The 14,974-nt window shown below is 42.4% G+C and overlaps 1 protein-coding gene across 2 annotated transcripts in view; it reads right to left on the reverse strand.

Moving 5' to 3' along the window:
* Nucleotides 1-14,974, reverse strand: part of RCAN2 (regulator of calcineurin 2) — a 269,330-nt gene that overhangs the window by 228,137 nt on the left and 26,219 nt on the right. For both annotated transcript variants that reach the window (XM_044252142.1, XM_044252133.1), the window contains exon 2: nucleotides 473-699. In XM_044252142.1, coding sequence (XP_044108077.1) covers nucleotides 473-697 — 225 coding nt within the window. In that variant the 5' untranslated portion in view covers nucleotides 698-699. The remainder of the gene's footprint in view (nucleotides 1-472; nucleotides 700-14,974) is intronic.

The following is a 14,974-nucleotide window of genomic DNA, read 5'->3' on the forward strand; positions in this document are numbered from 1 at the left end:
AACAATTCCACCCTGTGTGATACCACTGAGCAAAGCAAGACTCAGACGATCAGACATTTCTAATAACACCTGCGGGACTCAGCTCACAGCTAGACTAGAACATTCACTAACTGCAGCAGAGGTAGGGGTACAAGAGAGCTTGTGCCATTTGGCAGAATAGGAAAAAATAAAACTTTTTTAAAGCAACGTCTCTTTCCTAGCCCAAGGGGTATCTCCTGCAATCACTATTCCTAACACCACTTGCTCTGATAGGCCCGTGAGTCTCCGAGGATGAGAGCTGATTCAACATCCACAATCTTGTCACAGTTCGTTGATAACAGAATAGGCTTTTCTCCTCCTGCTCTGCATGCCAAGAACAGAGACAACCACACATTTTCCAAAACTTCAAACCATCAATCACAAATAAGCCACGGAAATACTCTGGGATAATGCCACATCTCCCCATGATTCCCGAGTAGAAAAGGCTCATTACCTTGCTCTCTTCTCCTTCAAACACTGACTGGTGAACATTGCACGCAAACAGTGAGTTGGGGAGGTCGTTGAAGTCAGTGATTGCTTGAAAGGCTTCCTCTGCAAAACACCGAGTTACGGCCCAGTCTCTGTCTATGCAGCAGAGCAAGAGAAGTCCTCCATCCTCTGGGAAGTGCCCCTGCTGCCCCAGGCTCCTCATTCCAATGAAGTAGGATTCTCCCCTCATTCCTGAGGACACAAAGATGGACATACATTAAAGACAGACACTGATCCCTTCACACTTAGTTCTAAGCCCATGGTTCTAGATTGTGTGGGGCAGAGCAGGGGAGTGTGATGAGAAGCAGGGACTAGGAGGAGGAAGAAGACCCAGAAAGTTCACATTACCCACCTTGGTCTCTTGAGTCACTATTTTCCATCCAGTTCTGCCGCCAGGCAACAACCCAGTCAGTTCTATAATCAAAAAACCCCACTTAACCAAGATATAAATTGAAGGTTGGGTGCTGAAGCCCAGCTGCCCAGCGCTGACTAGATATAGGACCTGGAAAAGATGAAACCTCTCCCGGCCTTCGCTACCATAAGAAAATCATATAGAAACAGGGAGGGCTTTGACAAGTTAGATAATGAATTCTGTAACACCATCGCCCCTGCCACCAACACTACTGATGCCTATCTTTTACTGAGTTCCAGGAACTGTTCTAAATGATTGACACGCATCAACTAACCTATTAAATCTTCGCAACAGTCTATGAGATTGGTACCAATGTTATCGCCATTTTACAGATGGAAAAACTGAAGAACAAAGCAAGGAAGTAACTTTTACTACATCAGTGATAAAACGGCAGGACTGGAATTCAAACCCAGGGAATCTGGCACCAGAGCTCACTTTCCTGTACCATGGAAATGGAACAGGTCAAAATTAATGCAAGTTCATATTTAAGGAAGAACAATCTACTTCATCACCAACCTAATCCTGGCTGTGGTAACTCTAGCAGTTAATGGAGTATCCATAATGAAGACACACACACACACACACACACACACACACACACTCACCCCTACCTTCTACCTTACTAATTACTCTTAGTAATTTGTGAATTCTGATTTTGAAAATAAGTACTATTATGGTTAACCCATAGGATCTAGATACAGATTCCCTTTCCTCATAGCCCCCATCACAGAACTTTCTAGTATTCATCTTACCTATGTTCAAGCATTCTATTATTCCCTAACTCCAACATTTCAAAATTCTACCCAGCTGCAACCAGTTGGAGAGGTTTCTCATATTTTTTTATATTGACACCTTGTAATAGATTCTATCAGCCTCCCCACATATTTTGAGGACAGTAGCTACATTTTTCCTTAGTATCCATTTTCATGCCTGTCATGTTCAGTAATTTGAAGCCCTGAAGGTGAAATAATTAGTCCATGGGCATACAAGTAAGGCCGACAGACACCTCTAACGTGGCTGCTGGGCCATCTTCAGTAAGTTCCCTTTCCCCAGCCCCAGCATGGCCAAGTACAGGACAGACGGGTGGGACCCACAGAATATCCCTCTGCCTTCATGACATTGGCTGGACACAAATTCTGATCCCCAGATCAGTAGGGGTTCCTGTGTATATCCCTCTTGAGCTCTGAATGTATCAATCAAGTGATGAGGTTATGTTTTTGTTTCTATTTTTCCTAGAAACAAAGCCCAAGTGGGAACCTGATCAGCATCACTTGATGGCAATATAAATAATGCATTACATATAAAATCTTAGGGCTGGCTGGGACAAAAGCCAAAAATTTAAAAATCTGAGGTAGTAACTCTAAAAGCAGATCAATGTAACTATGGTAAATACAAACTGTTATTCCATATAACATCCAGTAGAACCATTCCTATATATTAAAGTTCTTAAAACTCTAATTAATACATTTGCTGTATTTAAGTCAACGAACTATTTTTTTTTGAGATTTTATTTATTTATTTGACAGAGAGAGAGAGAGAGCACAAGCAGCGGGAGCTGCAGGCAGAGGGAGAAGCAGGTTCCCCTCAGAAGCCCAATGTGGGGCTCAATCCCATGACCCTGGAATCATGACCTAAGCAGAAGACAGATGCTTAACCGACTGAGCCACCCAGGTACCCCACCAAAGTATTTATTTTATTTTATTTTATTATTTTTTAGGATTTTACTTATTTATTTGACAGAGCACAAGCAGGAGAAACTGCAGAGGGAGAGGGAGAAGCAGGCTCCCCACTGAGCAGGCAGCCCAATATGGGGCTTGATCCCAGTACCCTGGGATCATGATCTGAGCTGAAGGCAGATGCTTAATCAACTGAGCCACCCAGGTGCCCCAATTTATTTTAAATAAAACTATAGTACAGCTTTCAAGCTTTGTTTTATTCTATAATTAATCCAAGATATATGAATATTTGTAATTACACAGTACTTATATATGTATTTGTTTTCCTTCATATTAATATTTATACTGCTGCTTCAAATATTTACTGTAATATGCATATAACCATCATTTATTATTAGAGTACTAATTACTTTAATACTAAGAAAAATTCCTAAAAGCATTAAAATAGTATTATTTTCATCAGTGGATTATAGGAAACCTCTTAATAAAGAAGTCAGAATCATCTAGTAGCATGAAGTATAGCTATTATGTGTCAATACTTATTTTATTTATTTACTTATTTATTTATTTATTTGACAGACAGAGATCACAAGCAGGCAGAGAAGCCGACAGAGAGAGGAGGAAGCAGGCTCCCTGCTGAGCAGAGAGCCCCATGTGGGACTGGATCCCAGGACCCTGAGATCATGAGCTGAGCCGAAGGCAGTGGCTTAACCAGCTGAGCCACCCAGGTGCCCCCTGATTCTATTTTTAATCGCGTCCCTCTTATTTAAACTTTTTAAATTAATCAAAATTGATCCCAAAATGTTCCTAAATGTTTTCCGAGAATGTTTCAATTACTCTTTTTCTGAAAGAAATAAAAATCCATTGCTGAACAAATTAATTAAATAGACGGAATATTAAGCCTTAGTCGGGGCTCATTTTAATCTACTCAAATAGCCTTAACTTCTGTTCTAAGCTGTAACAATATGATTATCTTCAAGAGACTTTATTTTAAGCTCATTACTTTCAGTAAAGATTTAAAAGGTGAATGCATTTTTGGCAAACAACCTATTCTACTTATATGGAGAAATATTTTAGAAGTCAGAGCTTTGAACAAAGGAACCCTGATTTCTCTTTCTAGTCCCATTACTGAGTCAGTAGTAACCTGGAGAGTCCATCAATCATTCAATGACTCAGTTTATCTTTATAAAAGGAGAACAAAAACATCTCTCTGCCTCCCTTCCTCTGCAGAGGAGGAAGAGGCAGGGCAATGAAAGAGAAATGGAAGAACTGATCAACATCAGCATTCGCCACTACATAAAAGGATAAGTAATATAAAATAGGGTAAAAACACGACATCACGATAATCTCAGGGCAAGACCGTTATTCTTTGGTATTACCACTAACCTTAAGCAAATGCAAGAAATAAAGGGAAGCTCTCAACACCAAAAGAACTCCTAAATAGAAATGTCAAGGTCTGATACAGCCCAAAAGAACTAGTTTATCTTTAAACTCATTTCAAAACCCCGAACTATTGTAAAACAACTTCAAAGCAACAGCTGTCTGCATAGCATAAGAAGCTTTACATGTATCATCCCCATTTCTAAACCTGAGGTTGGTCATCCAAAAAAGAACTGCTTTCCGCTTCAGACACCTCTGCGGGGAGGGTTTCCCAACCTCCCCCATGGTCCGTGAACATGACTTCCTTCCTCTGCACACGCTGAGCACCCCGCACAGCCCTCTCCCAGGGGTCACCCTGCACCTGCTTACGGCTTTACTAGCCCACATCTCAAACCAGACTGGGAGCCTCTTGAGAAGAGAGACTGACCAGTCTTCATCCGTGTATCTTCAGCCTGGTTCATCTAGAAAGGCCTCAAAAGGATGTTTGATGGAATTAAGGAATCATGTAAAAAAGAGTCATCTTCAAAAAATAACAGACAAATATATAAACAAATAATATTTACTTCACATGCATCCACTAACACTGAAAACAACCTGCTGACTTCCATGTTAAGGTTAGATTTATAAGATGGAATTTTATAAATGGAAGATAGCAAGAACCACTCAAAGGATTCCTCTAGCTAAAATGAAAAAAGTGCAGGGAATAATTAAAATAATATATTTTTTTAATTATACAAGTTCACTGAAGAAAAAAAACTGAAAAATTCAGAAAGGTACTTTACAAAGAAAATAAAAGCAAACCATATCCTACTATCTAGAGAAAACTGTATTAAGAGTTTGGTACATTTAGTTCTAGTGCTTTTTCATATGTGTAATTTCTAAAAAGATCCTGCTGTTTCGTATCCCACTTCTTTTTCAAAACATTGATAGAATCAAGAGCAATTCTCTGTAACATTATATATTCTTTGAAAACACTAATTTTAATGGACACATAGTATCCCAGTGTACAGATCGGTCATAATTTACTTAACCATTCTTCTGTTATTTGACATTTAGAAAGCATAAATTTCCATCATCATGTGCATCTGGAAACCCACTATCCACTATTAAAATGCAAATGGTCTCCTGGAAGAACCTGAAAACTTCTTCACATGCAGAGAAGACACATCTTTATAACATGCTGGAAGGGGCACACTTGGGTTCAACCCCTTCTCAATGTCGCGTGCTTTCCGGACTGTGGTTTTCACATCAGCAAAATGGAGAAAGAATGTGACTTTGTCTATTTTACAGTCTACTGTGAACATCCAATGAGATGAAGCACATGAACGTCTTTCAAAGCCTCCAAAATAATATGTGAATTAAATATGCAAATTTATTACTCCTTCTCAGCTCATCCAGAGCAAGGCAATGGCAGAGGAACCTGGCCCTATTGAGGAGCCTGCCATCCACTACTGTTAAGTGTAGGGAGACATGAATGTCTATGAGGGCTAAGCTCATATCATTAAAATGAGAAACCAGTAGAGATGCTGCTCCAATATTCGGTTTCAGTGTGGCTGGTGACTCCAGAAGAAGGGAATAATGACCAAAATACAAGAGAGAGCAATGAAAATAGAAAAAAAGCAATGCCGTTCCCCCCCGCCAAACACCACCAACAGCACAATAACGGTTATAATCCTAGAGAGTTAGTAGCAATGAGAATAATAAATGCTTGAATTTGACTCATTTTAATGAAGGAGGAAGCATGAAGACAGGAAGATTTTCAACTATTTTACTATTTTGCTACAATGTGAAAATGATTTTATCCGAGATCCTCAGATAACCTTATAGCACTTACTAATTAAACATTTAAAGACTTGAAATGAAGACAGTACAGCTCCTTCTATGAAGAGTAGTCCCCTGAAACTTAAAGATGCCCATTCAGTATCAAAGAGTTAGCAAATAAATAAATGTTTGTTGCTCAAATAAGGGAATAAATTTTCCCTCAATAAACAAGAATAATTTATTGCCAGGTTTCTACACAAGGAATGAAGCTTTCCAAAACCCCTACTTTTCATTCCCTGCAAACACTTACTTGGTACACCTGAACCCAGGAGAAGGGACTTCATAAAGGCAGCTGACTCTGTTGGATATCATTACTATCACAGTGTTATCAATATGCATGAGAGTCAGATTTCTGAATTCAGAATTCCAGAAAAATCCCACCTTTCTGGGAATAGGGCATATCTCATGCAAATGGAGAGCCATGCATTTGCTCATAGGATTTCTGGTCTAGAAAGTCCTATATAAGTCTCAGGGTGCCTGAGTGGCTCAAACAGTTGAGTGGCTGCTTTCATCACAGGTCATAATCGTGCCCCACGTCAGGCTCCCTGCTCACTGGGGAGCCTGCTCTCCCTCTCCCTCTGCCCCTCCCCTTGCTTGTGCGTGCTCTCTCTCTTTCTAATAAATAAAATCTAAAAAAAAAAAAAAAAAAAAAAGTCTTATATAAGTCTGGATATAAAAGGAGAGGTAATTCCAAATAATCCCATGAGAACAGCAGAGAGCCAAGACCAAAAAAATAAATAAAAAATAAAAAAACAAAAACAAAACCAGATTTTAAACCTCCATGGAGATGCTCATATTCATACTAGCTTCACTGTCAAGTAAAATCAGCCCTTGGAAGGGCTAGGGTGGTAATAATCTCATCTTGAGTCCCCTCAACATGGAGAGAACATCACAGCCAATTCTGAGTACCACTCACTACAGAAAAACTAGAAGTCTTTCTCAGGACATTATTTAGAGTCATCCAAGGGCCAAAAGTCATGTCATCTGAAAAACAGGGCCATGGGAAGACATAGCCTCATAAAGCATAGGAAAAGGAGTCTTGAGTGAAGTCACAGTTGCCAGCAACTTCTGAAAGAGGAAAAAGAATTTTAGTGTAAGGTGCTAAGAAAGAAGTCAAAGCAGAGAGAAAGAATTCACCTTCATGAAAGGGGCCATGGATCTTTCAACAATTTGGGCTGAAACCGAAAAGTCCTGCCTCGTGTCTTAGTGAGTAACTTTTATGAGTGACAGCCAAGGAGTCAGTTCCACAGAGCAAGGGACAAACATCCGGTGGAATGTCAGAGGGAATCTGAAGACCAGGGGGCTGGCTGCATTTCTGGTATGGTCTCTTCTCACCTGGAAATTTTTATCTTTTCACGATTAGAAGAAAATACACAGAAGAGGAAACTATTTATCTCTGGGTTTAACGATGCTCAAGAAAGGGAAATTTATAACCTTTAACAAAAGTTTTCTCCGGTGTTAAAACCTTTAATTAGATACTCATATCTGCCTATGTTTTTCATTTTCCAGGTTATTCAAACCAGAAAGTGAGAATTATTTAGATAGTAAATAATGACCCACAAAGGGGAAAAAATGAGCTAGACTTAAAAAAAAAAAAAAAAAAAAAGCAACTTACATTGGGTTTATTTTTCCTTAGACAAAAGAATGTTAAAGATTTAACTTGTCTGTTTTTTAAATGAAGAACAGGAATGTAAGACTTTTTGCAATAAGAGCAATAAACAGGGGGAAGAAATGCCTCAATACCATGTTATGGCCAGCTGAGCAGGATAAATAAGGAAAGAGAAGAGCTGGAAATGATTAATGAATAATTCACTTTGACTTTCAGTTCAATTTTGATTGAAAAACAAGCCAAAGGATTATGGGAGTTTTGTTGGTTGGGAGGACTTTAAGAATGACAATGCCGAGTTGACTAAGGATAACAACTAAGAATCCAATTTTGTGTTAATAGAGAAGAAATGTCCACAGCTACTCTTTTTTAAGTTGACTATAAGGTTAAATGAATCCAGTTCAAATTTTTAAAGAATAGAAGACTCAACGTTTTCCAGTGTTTAAAATCCCTTCAGCTTTAAAATTGATTCTTTGACGATAGCTGGACAAAAACAAGATTAGAAGAAAACTTTTATATGAAAAACAATAATCATTTTAAATTAAATCGTATCCTCAGCTATCATTTTTGGCCTGGCCAAATGGGTCAAGTCTTTTCGATGCCATTTTGGTATTTTAATATCTAGACCCTCTTAGGGATACACCAGGCCTTTTGTTCATTTTTGTCCATCTTAAAGGGAGACTGAAGTATAATATTAGTAACAACAAATCATCCCAGCCATCCTGACATACAAAGGAGAGACATGATATTCTTAGGCCCTGCTCCATAGAAATCCATTAGAGCACTTTCTGAAATATAATGGGACCTATTTAATTCAGCAACAGAATTTTCATACCTGCTGAGTTGCATGAACTTCATGCTATTCTTGATACCATTTGGGATCAGTCCTGAAAGAATCAGGAACATGCAGTTTCCACTCATGGTTTTCAAAGGAAATTACCCACATTCCTCAGTCATGGCTCCCTCTAGGACATGTTCTGGCACCGCTGTTCTACCTTAAGCTCCCACAGGAAAATAATTCAATTAACTCAATTCCCCTAGGAAGCAGCTTCTTATGAATCTTCATGAAATTGGAGAGGAGGGGGAGTTGTTTCCATCATCTCCTTTTGTACTGGATTCTACAGGAGTAATGGGTGTACAGACTCGACCAGAATAATGTGCATGCCAGGGTTTTAATGCCTGTGGTCTGCCAGGAAGATGTGCACATCCTGAATATTATTCCAATGGACAAAATAAAAAGGGAAAGAAGAATCTCAAATTTACTCAGGGTCAGATAGAATAAGGAGATAAGGAATTTTTATTCCTCTCCCACAACACTGAGATCATCAAGAAAATGGGTTTCAAATAGGCTTGTTGCGGGAGAAGAGTGAAGTAGAGAAATCACCACCTTTTATGTAAGGTTGGAGGATTGAGGCGGCTGTTCTTAACAACGGGAAAATCTATTTGTACAAAGAATGACCTACAATGAACCATAGATTTATTAAAGAAAATAAGCAATAATTAGAACATAACCACCCAAAAGAGAAGAGCTTTGGACATTGTATTAGTCAAGGTCCCAGTAGGAAACAGATGGCCTGCTCAAATTCGGATCATTTGAAAAGAGTTTGATAAAGCAGCTGTTTGCAGAAGTGCAGGCGGGATATAAGGAAACCACAAAAGGTATCTAAAAACCCTGGGTTAGCACTATCCCTAGACCTCAAGAGGTGGGAAGCGGGGAGGGGTTTTCAGAACAAGGACGCACCAGGGAGCACAAGCAGACGACCTCTGACACATCTCTGGTTGAGGGGTAGAGCCAATCCACAGTGGCACCACAAAGAGGGAAACAGAGGGATCACTATCCCCATCTTGCTCTCTTTCTATGACCTGCTGGCACCTTCCATTGGCCAAACCCAACTGCAAACCAGAGGGCAAGGGAACTATAGTGGGGAGGACATGGCTCAGCCATCGGGAACACAGTACACAACGGGAAGCGATGGAGAGGTTCCTGGGATCAAGTGAAGAGACCAAGCACAGTCTTCGTAACTGGGTAGTCATCTAAACATTTCATAGGTTAACTTCAACCGAACGTGATTTAAACATTTAAACCTGAGGCATTTGTAAATGACAGGTCAAATCAGTCTGCATGATGCAGCCACAGATTTACTATTTCTTACCATATGTACCATTTCTTCGTATTTGTATTTGCCACTGTGGTTTTTTTTTCTTGTTGTTGTTGTTGTTTAAGAAGAGGAAGAGTGAAGGGGGATCCAAGCAACAATGTGTGTGCACCATCGCAGACTACGAATTCTTGAGCCCCGTGTGGAGGCAGAAAACAGTCCTTTCATTATTGCTGTCAGAAGAAGCTTAAAGAAAGCCCCAAGCCTCTCCATGAGCCTAGCAATTATATGCAAAATAACTTTTCACAGGAGGATAACACTTCAAAAGTGAGCAGCAAAGCAGGTGAAGGTTGCTATGGTAGCTAAGAAGTCCGATTTATCCCGTCATCTTTCGCCTTCTGCTTTCAGAGCACTGGGGAGAAAAAAGTGAGAAGGATCTAGAGCAGAGATGGAGAGATGGGGCACCTTACCTCCAAGAAAATCCAGCCAAGAAGGGTCAGAGCTGTGCAGACCTTCTAAGTGAGAAAGAAAAGGCAGACTGGAAGGCAGTACGGGGGGGGGGGGGGGGGGGGGGGTGGAATACAGAGCTGCTCAGAACTCATTAGGAGGCCAAGGAGACAGGTAGCACTCTCTCTGATAAGATTAGCAGAGGACAATCAGCTTGATTGTAAGCTCTTTTTAATGCAAGAGGGCAAAGAATGAGAAAGAGAGAGACAAATATCTTTATTTCTGTGCCCAGCACACAATACGCTATTTTTTTCCCCCTCAAATACAGCTAAATGTCCATGGCACCTCCACGTTAAAAACCTTCCGTAACTCCCTAAGATCTATCAAATTCAATAAAAACCATTCTTTGGCCCAGCAAACCAGGACCCCCACAAGAAGACGACAGTCTTCCTGTCCAAATGTATCTACTCTCTACCTAGCACGAAGAAGGAAAGCCCTAGTCTCTGCACCAAGTTCCAGCTCCATCAGTAATGACCACAACAGCATCAGTTATTGACGGCTCCTTTGCTGGGTGGCCCTGAACAACTTCCTTGAGGTTTCCTCATGTCTCAGCTTTGCTCCTGCCAGCCCCCAGCGCCCCCAGCACCACGCCACTCATGCTGAAGTCATTTCTGGGGCTGCTGCCTTCAGACCCCACTCTGAGCCCCAGTGCATGAGATGAGATCATCCCTGACAGACCCCATTGTCTTGTGTTTGTCCCCTCTCGAGACAGGTCCTTTGTCTTACTCCCCCCTCGCTGTTGAGGGCAAGGGCTGTGGTTGGGTCTCCCCCACCTCGATAACCCCAGGAGCTGCAAAACTGACACCATCCTCGGAAGGTGGCCTTTCTTGAACTGAATGGAGTTCAAGTTCTGAACGTGATTCTCAGCTTCCGAACATACTAGCTGCCTGTCCTTGGAAAGTAACTTCGTGTCTCTGGGTTCAGTTTCCTTATCCATAAAGAAGCGTTAAAAAGAAAACCAAGGTGCCCAAACTGGCATCCCTTACACCAAGGCCAAGTCAACAAACGTGGGCTTAATACTAAGCTAATTGTAGTTTCAACCTCCCCCCCAGATGAGGTCTTAACCAATTACTCAGGAATTTTCTGATCAGCACCTATGGTAACCTGTTCTATGGGCCCTCTCCAAACCCCACCACCCCAATGGAAGATATGGCCACCCAGGAAGAGGAAGGTGATCTTGCCTGAAACAATCCTATTCGTCCTGTGGTTAATAACTTTCTTGTCCCACCCTCCTTCCCATAAATACCCGCCATGTTGTACAACACAACTCTTTGGAGCTCTCCTCTACTTGTTAGATGGGAGGCTGCCCAATGCATGAATCGATTAATAAAGCCAATTAGATCTTCAAATTTACTTAGTTGAATTACTCTGCTTTAACACTGGGGAACAGGATGGTATCCGTTAGGGTGCCAGTTTGAGGATTTCCTAGCTAACACAAAGAAAGCATTTAGAACAAGGACTGGGACACACTGTGAGGGCTCAAAAAACATTAACAGTTTTTAGTATGGGCCACCTTAGTCCTCAACAGAGCAACTCCTTAACTGTCTCTCACATGACGTCATCTTCTCCTTCCTAGAGTCCTCAGTCTCCTCACACAGAAAGACACGGAGTATAGAGGAAAGCAAAGGGTGGGCTCTGGAGTTGGTCTGTCAGGTCTGAATCCTGGCACTGCTACTTTCTCACTGTGTAACCTTGGGGCATGTTACTGAACATCTCTGGGCAGTGTATGCAGTACGGGGACTGTAAGAGCACCAACTTCATAGGGTTATTATAGGGACTAAACCCATCCTTCCTCCGCTCCCAAATACCCAAATTCTGGGTGAGTATTCTATTGTTTTCAGGTCTTTAGAAGAGGCTGTGCTTCTATGGTAAGAAATCCAAGAACTCAGAAGTCAGAAAGACCCGGGTTCAAATCCCAGCCCTCCACCCACTGCTGACTGGTGGTGGTGGCTGAGCTCTGTGCTCTCGGTCTGAATCCTCCTTCCACAGCCATTTTACTTGGTGATTTTAGGCAAGCTGGTTTCACTCACGAAGCCTCAGTTTCCAGAGCTGTAAATCGGGACTATTAAGAGCTCATTTTTGAGGGCGCCTGGGTGGCTCAGTGGGTTGAGCCTTTGCCTTCAGCTCAGGTGATGATCTCAGGGTCCTGGGATCGAGCCCCGCATCGGGATCTCTGCTCAGCGGAGAGCCTGCTTCCTCCTCTCTCTCTGTCTGCCTCTCTGCCTACTTGTGATCTCTGTCAAATAAATAAATAAAATCTTCAAAAAAAAAGTTTCTTTTTTTTTTTCAATTATTTTTTCATTATCGTAAGTGCAATCCATAATCCCCATCCCCTATTTCTCCCATCTGCCCACCCACCTCCTCTCTAGTAACCATCAGTTTGTTCTCTATAACTAAGAGTTTGTTTCTTGGACTCTTTCTCTCTTTTGGGTGGGGGGCGGGGCGGGGAGGGGGAGAGAAGGCTATTGAGAGGTTCAAGTGAGATCATGCTGGTGAAGAAACTAGGCCAGAGACAGCCGCTATCATCACTCAGGAAATGCCAGCTTTGCTACGACCACCGGCCTGCGCTTATTAATCATATTAACAGTTCGTTGCAATTCTAACTGCTTACCTGTTCTCAGATAATTACTTACTTTCCAAGGAAGGCACACTTTGTGTTAGACCCAGGGTCTGAAAGAACTTTAAGAGCAAGAATTAGGACTTTGCTGGAATTTCTCAGCCCATGTATTTAGCTTGCTAATACATGTTCCCTGATGCAGACTGAAAAGTGTCACTTGCCATTCTCTTTCCCTTCAGCACCCTTCTCCAACTCAGCTCAAAGTGCCACCAGTGCTCAACCAGGCTCCGGGGTACTTCACAGAGAAGTTCTCCCCAGCCTGCTGGAGGCCCCCCAACACCAGCCACGCACCCTGGGAGGGCTGCCCAGCGCCTCCTCTCCGCTTGCCCTGTTTGCCTCTCTGCACATGCGTTGTTATTTACAACATTTGGCAAAGGGAGTCCATTTATTGACGTTTTTACATCTCCTCCCATATGTTGAGCATGCTTGCTTCTTCCTGTAATGCCTGGCACCCAGCATGGCTCCTGATCCGCTGTCTCGCTGGCAAGACGAATGGAATGAAAACACCCCAGCCTCCACCCAGAGGTGCGGCTATGCTCTTCTCCCGATCATTCGGCCCCTCCCCCCCTTCCCCCTACCCCCCTGTCCTAATAGATGTTCCAGGGCTTTGTTCACCTTGGATTGCCACTTTCTCAACTGAGGGACTTCCTGAGTCTCAGGTGTTCATGGTTTCCTGCCGCGCTCAATTCAGGTTGTGTGTTCCCACCGTCCCTTCCTTACCATTCACTGCTGGCACATTTACCAATTCAGTCCTGATCTGAAGGTAAGTCACAGCCCTAACAGCTTCGGGTCACTTTTAAAATCCTTCCCTTTTTATTCCTTTTTGGTTGAAAATGTTTATTCTTTTTCCCTCTCCCCTCTCCCTCTTTCAAGCTTACAAGCGCAGTATCTATTAGGTTCCTACAGGAGCTAATCCTGACGGGACCGCTGCATTGCACAGCGGAGAATATCTTCTCCTCTAGATGCAGCGGCCTGCCCTCAGCCTGTTCAACCCAGGGCCCCAACTGGAGAAGCCAACACAGGCTGGCCAGTGTCCTCCACATTGTCAGAAACTCACAATTCAGGAGGATCCAAAATTAGTCCCCCACTTCTGGTGCCATGTGCTGTTTACAAGACAGAGCTGACCCAGATTCTAGCTTAGGGAAAAAAAAAAAAAAAAAAAAAAAAAACCTTCATCAAAGTCCTTTTTGGCCTGCTGCAACTGGGGCCAGTTACTTTGAGGGGCCGGCTCACCCCATCTCTCACTCTGCCAACAGCCAGTTGGGGGCCGGGCTCACAGAGGATACAGGACAGAACCTGTATTGGCAGGAAGGTCTCTGGTGGAGACCAGCAGAAGGCTTAGGGAGAGACACTGAATCAGTGGAAGACACAGGTCATGGATTAATCACTCAACATACCTTTTAAGAACTGGTGGTCATCTTTGCTCTACACTGTAAGGCCTCTACAGGGCCCTATGCCAAAGGCCGTGCTTGAAATGAAGTGAGAACTAACTGGAACTCAAATAAAAACTTGAAAGTACAAAAAGGAAAATAAGAAATGAAGTGGGAGGAGGATGAACATCATCTCTCTACTTGTCCAAAAGAGCAGATGGAAAGCCTTGTACCTTTAATGAGCGGAAATCATCATGGCAGCCAACAGGAAAATAAATGGCAGATTCACCAGTGTAGCCTGCAGACTCCAGACAAGTACAACTAGAACAGTCTGAGGGGCCTGCCACGCATTCCAGCGAGGCTTTGGAAGCTCTCTATATCAGGGTAGAACACTAGGGCCCCTTCAACTTCCTGCTCTTCTAGCCAATCCCAGAACCACTCCACATGTTGAACTGGGAAACAGCCGACAAATCCGAAGCTTCTCATTAAGATGTCAGAGCTTCTTATTAAGATGGTCAAAGACCCCACTGGATCCCTACAGCCTAACTCAGTACAGGGGAAGTAGGAAAGATGAGAGACATTATTTTAGGCTAGTGTGGCTTTTTGAGAAACTGCTGCTGTTTGTCTCTTTTTATAGCTACCTAATAGTTTTGCCTTTTTGGTGACAGTGTCTGTCACAGAGCAGATGCCCAAAAATATTTGTTCCACCAACCCAGACAATCCTTCATTTTCCTTCTCTCCACCAGTTCACATACTTTCTCATCTCCTCCATTTCTTAGAACTGGGTTTTCCCTTCTTCCAAACAGAACGTTGTTGTTTTGTTTGTTTGTTTGTTTTTACTTCTAATGTGCAATTGCCTCAAACACTAAACATAAAGCACTAAAAATGTACTCAGTGGGGACGTCTGGGTGGCTCAGTCGGTTAAGCATCTGACTGTCGATTTTGGCTCAGGTCATGATCTCAGGGTCATGGGATCGGGCCT

The sequence above is a fragment of the Neovison vison genome, chromosome 1, assembly GCF_020171115.1.
Source record: "Neovison vison isolate M4711 chromosome 1, ASM_NN_V1, whole genome shotgun sequence".
Taxonomy (NCBI): domain Eukaryota; kingdom Metazoa; phylum Chordata; class Mammalia; order Carnivora; family Mustelidae; genus Neogale; species Neogale vison.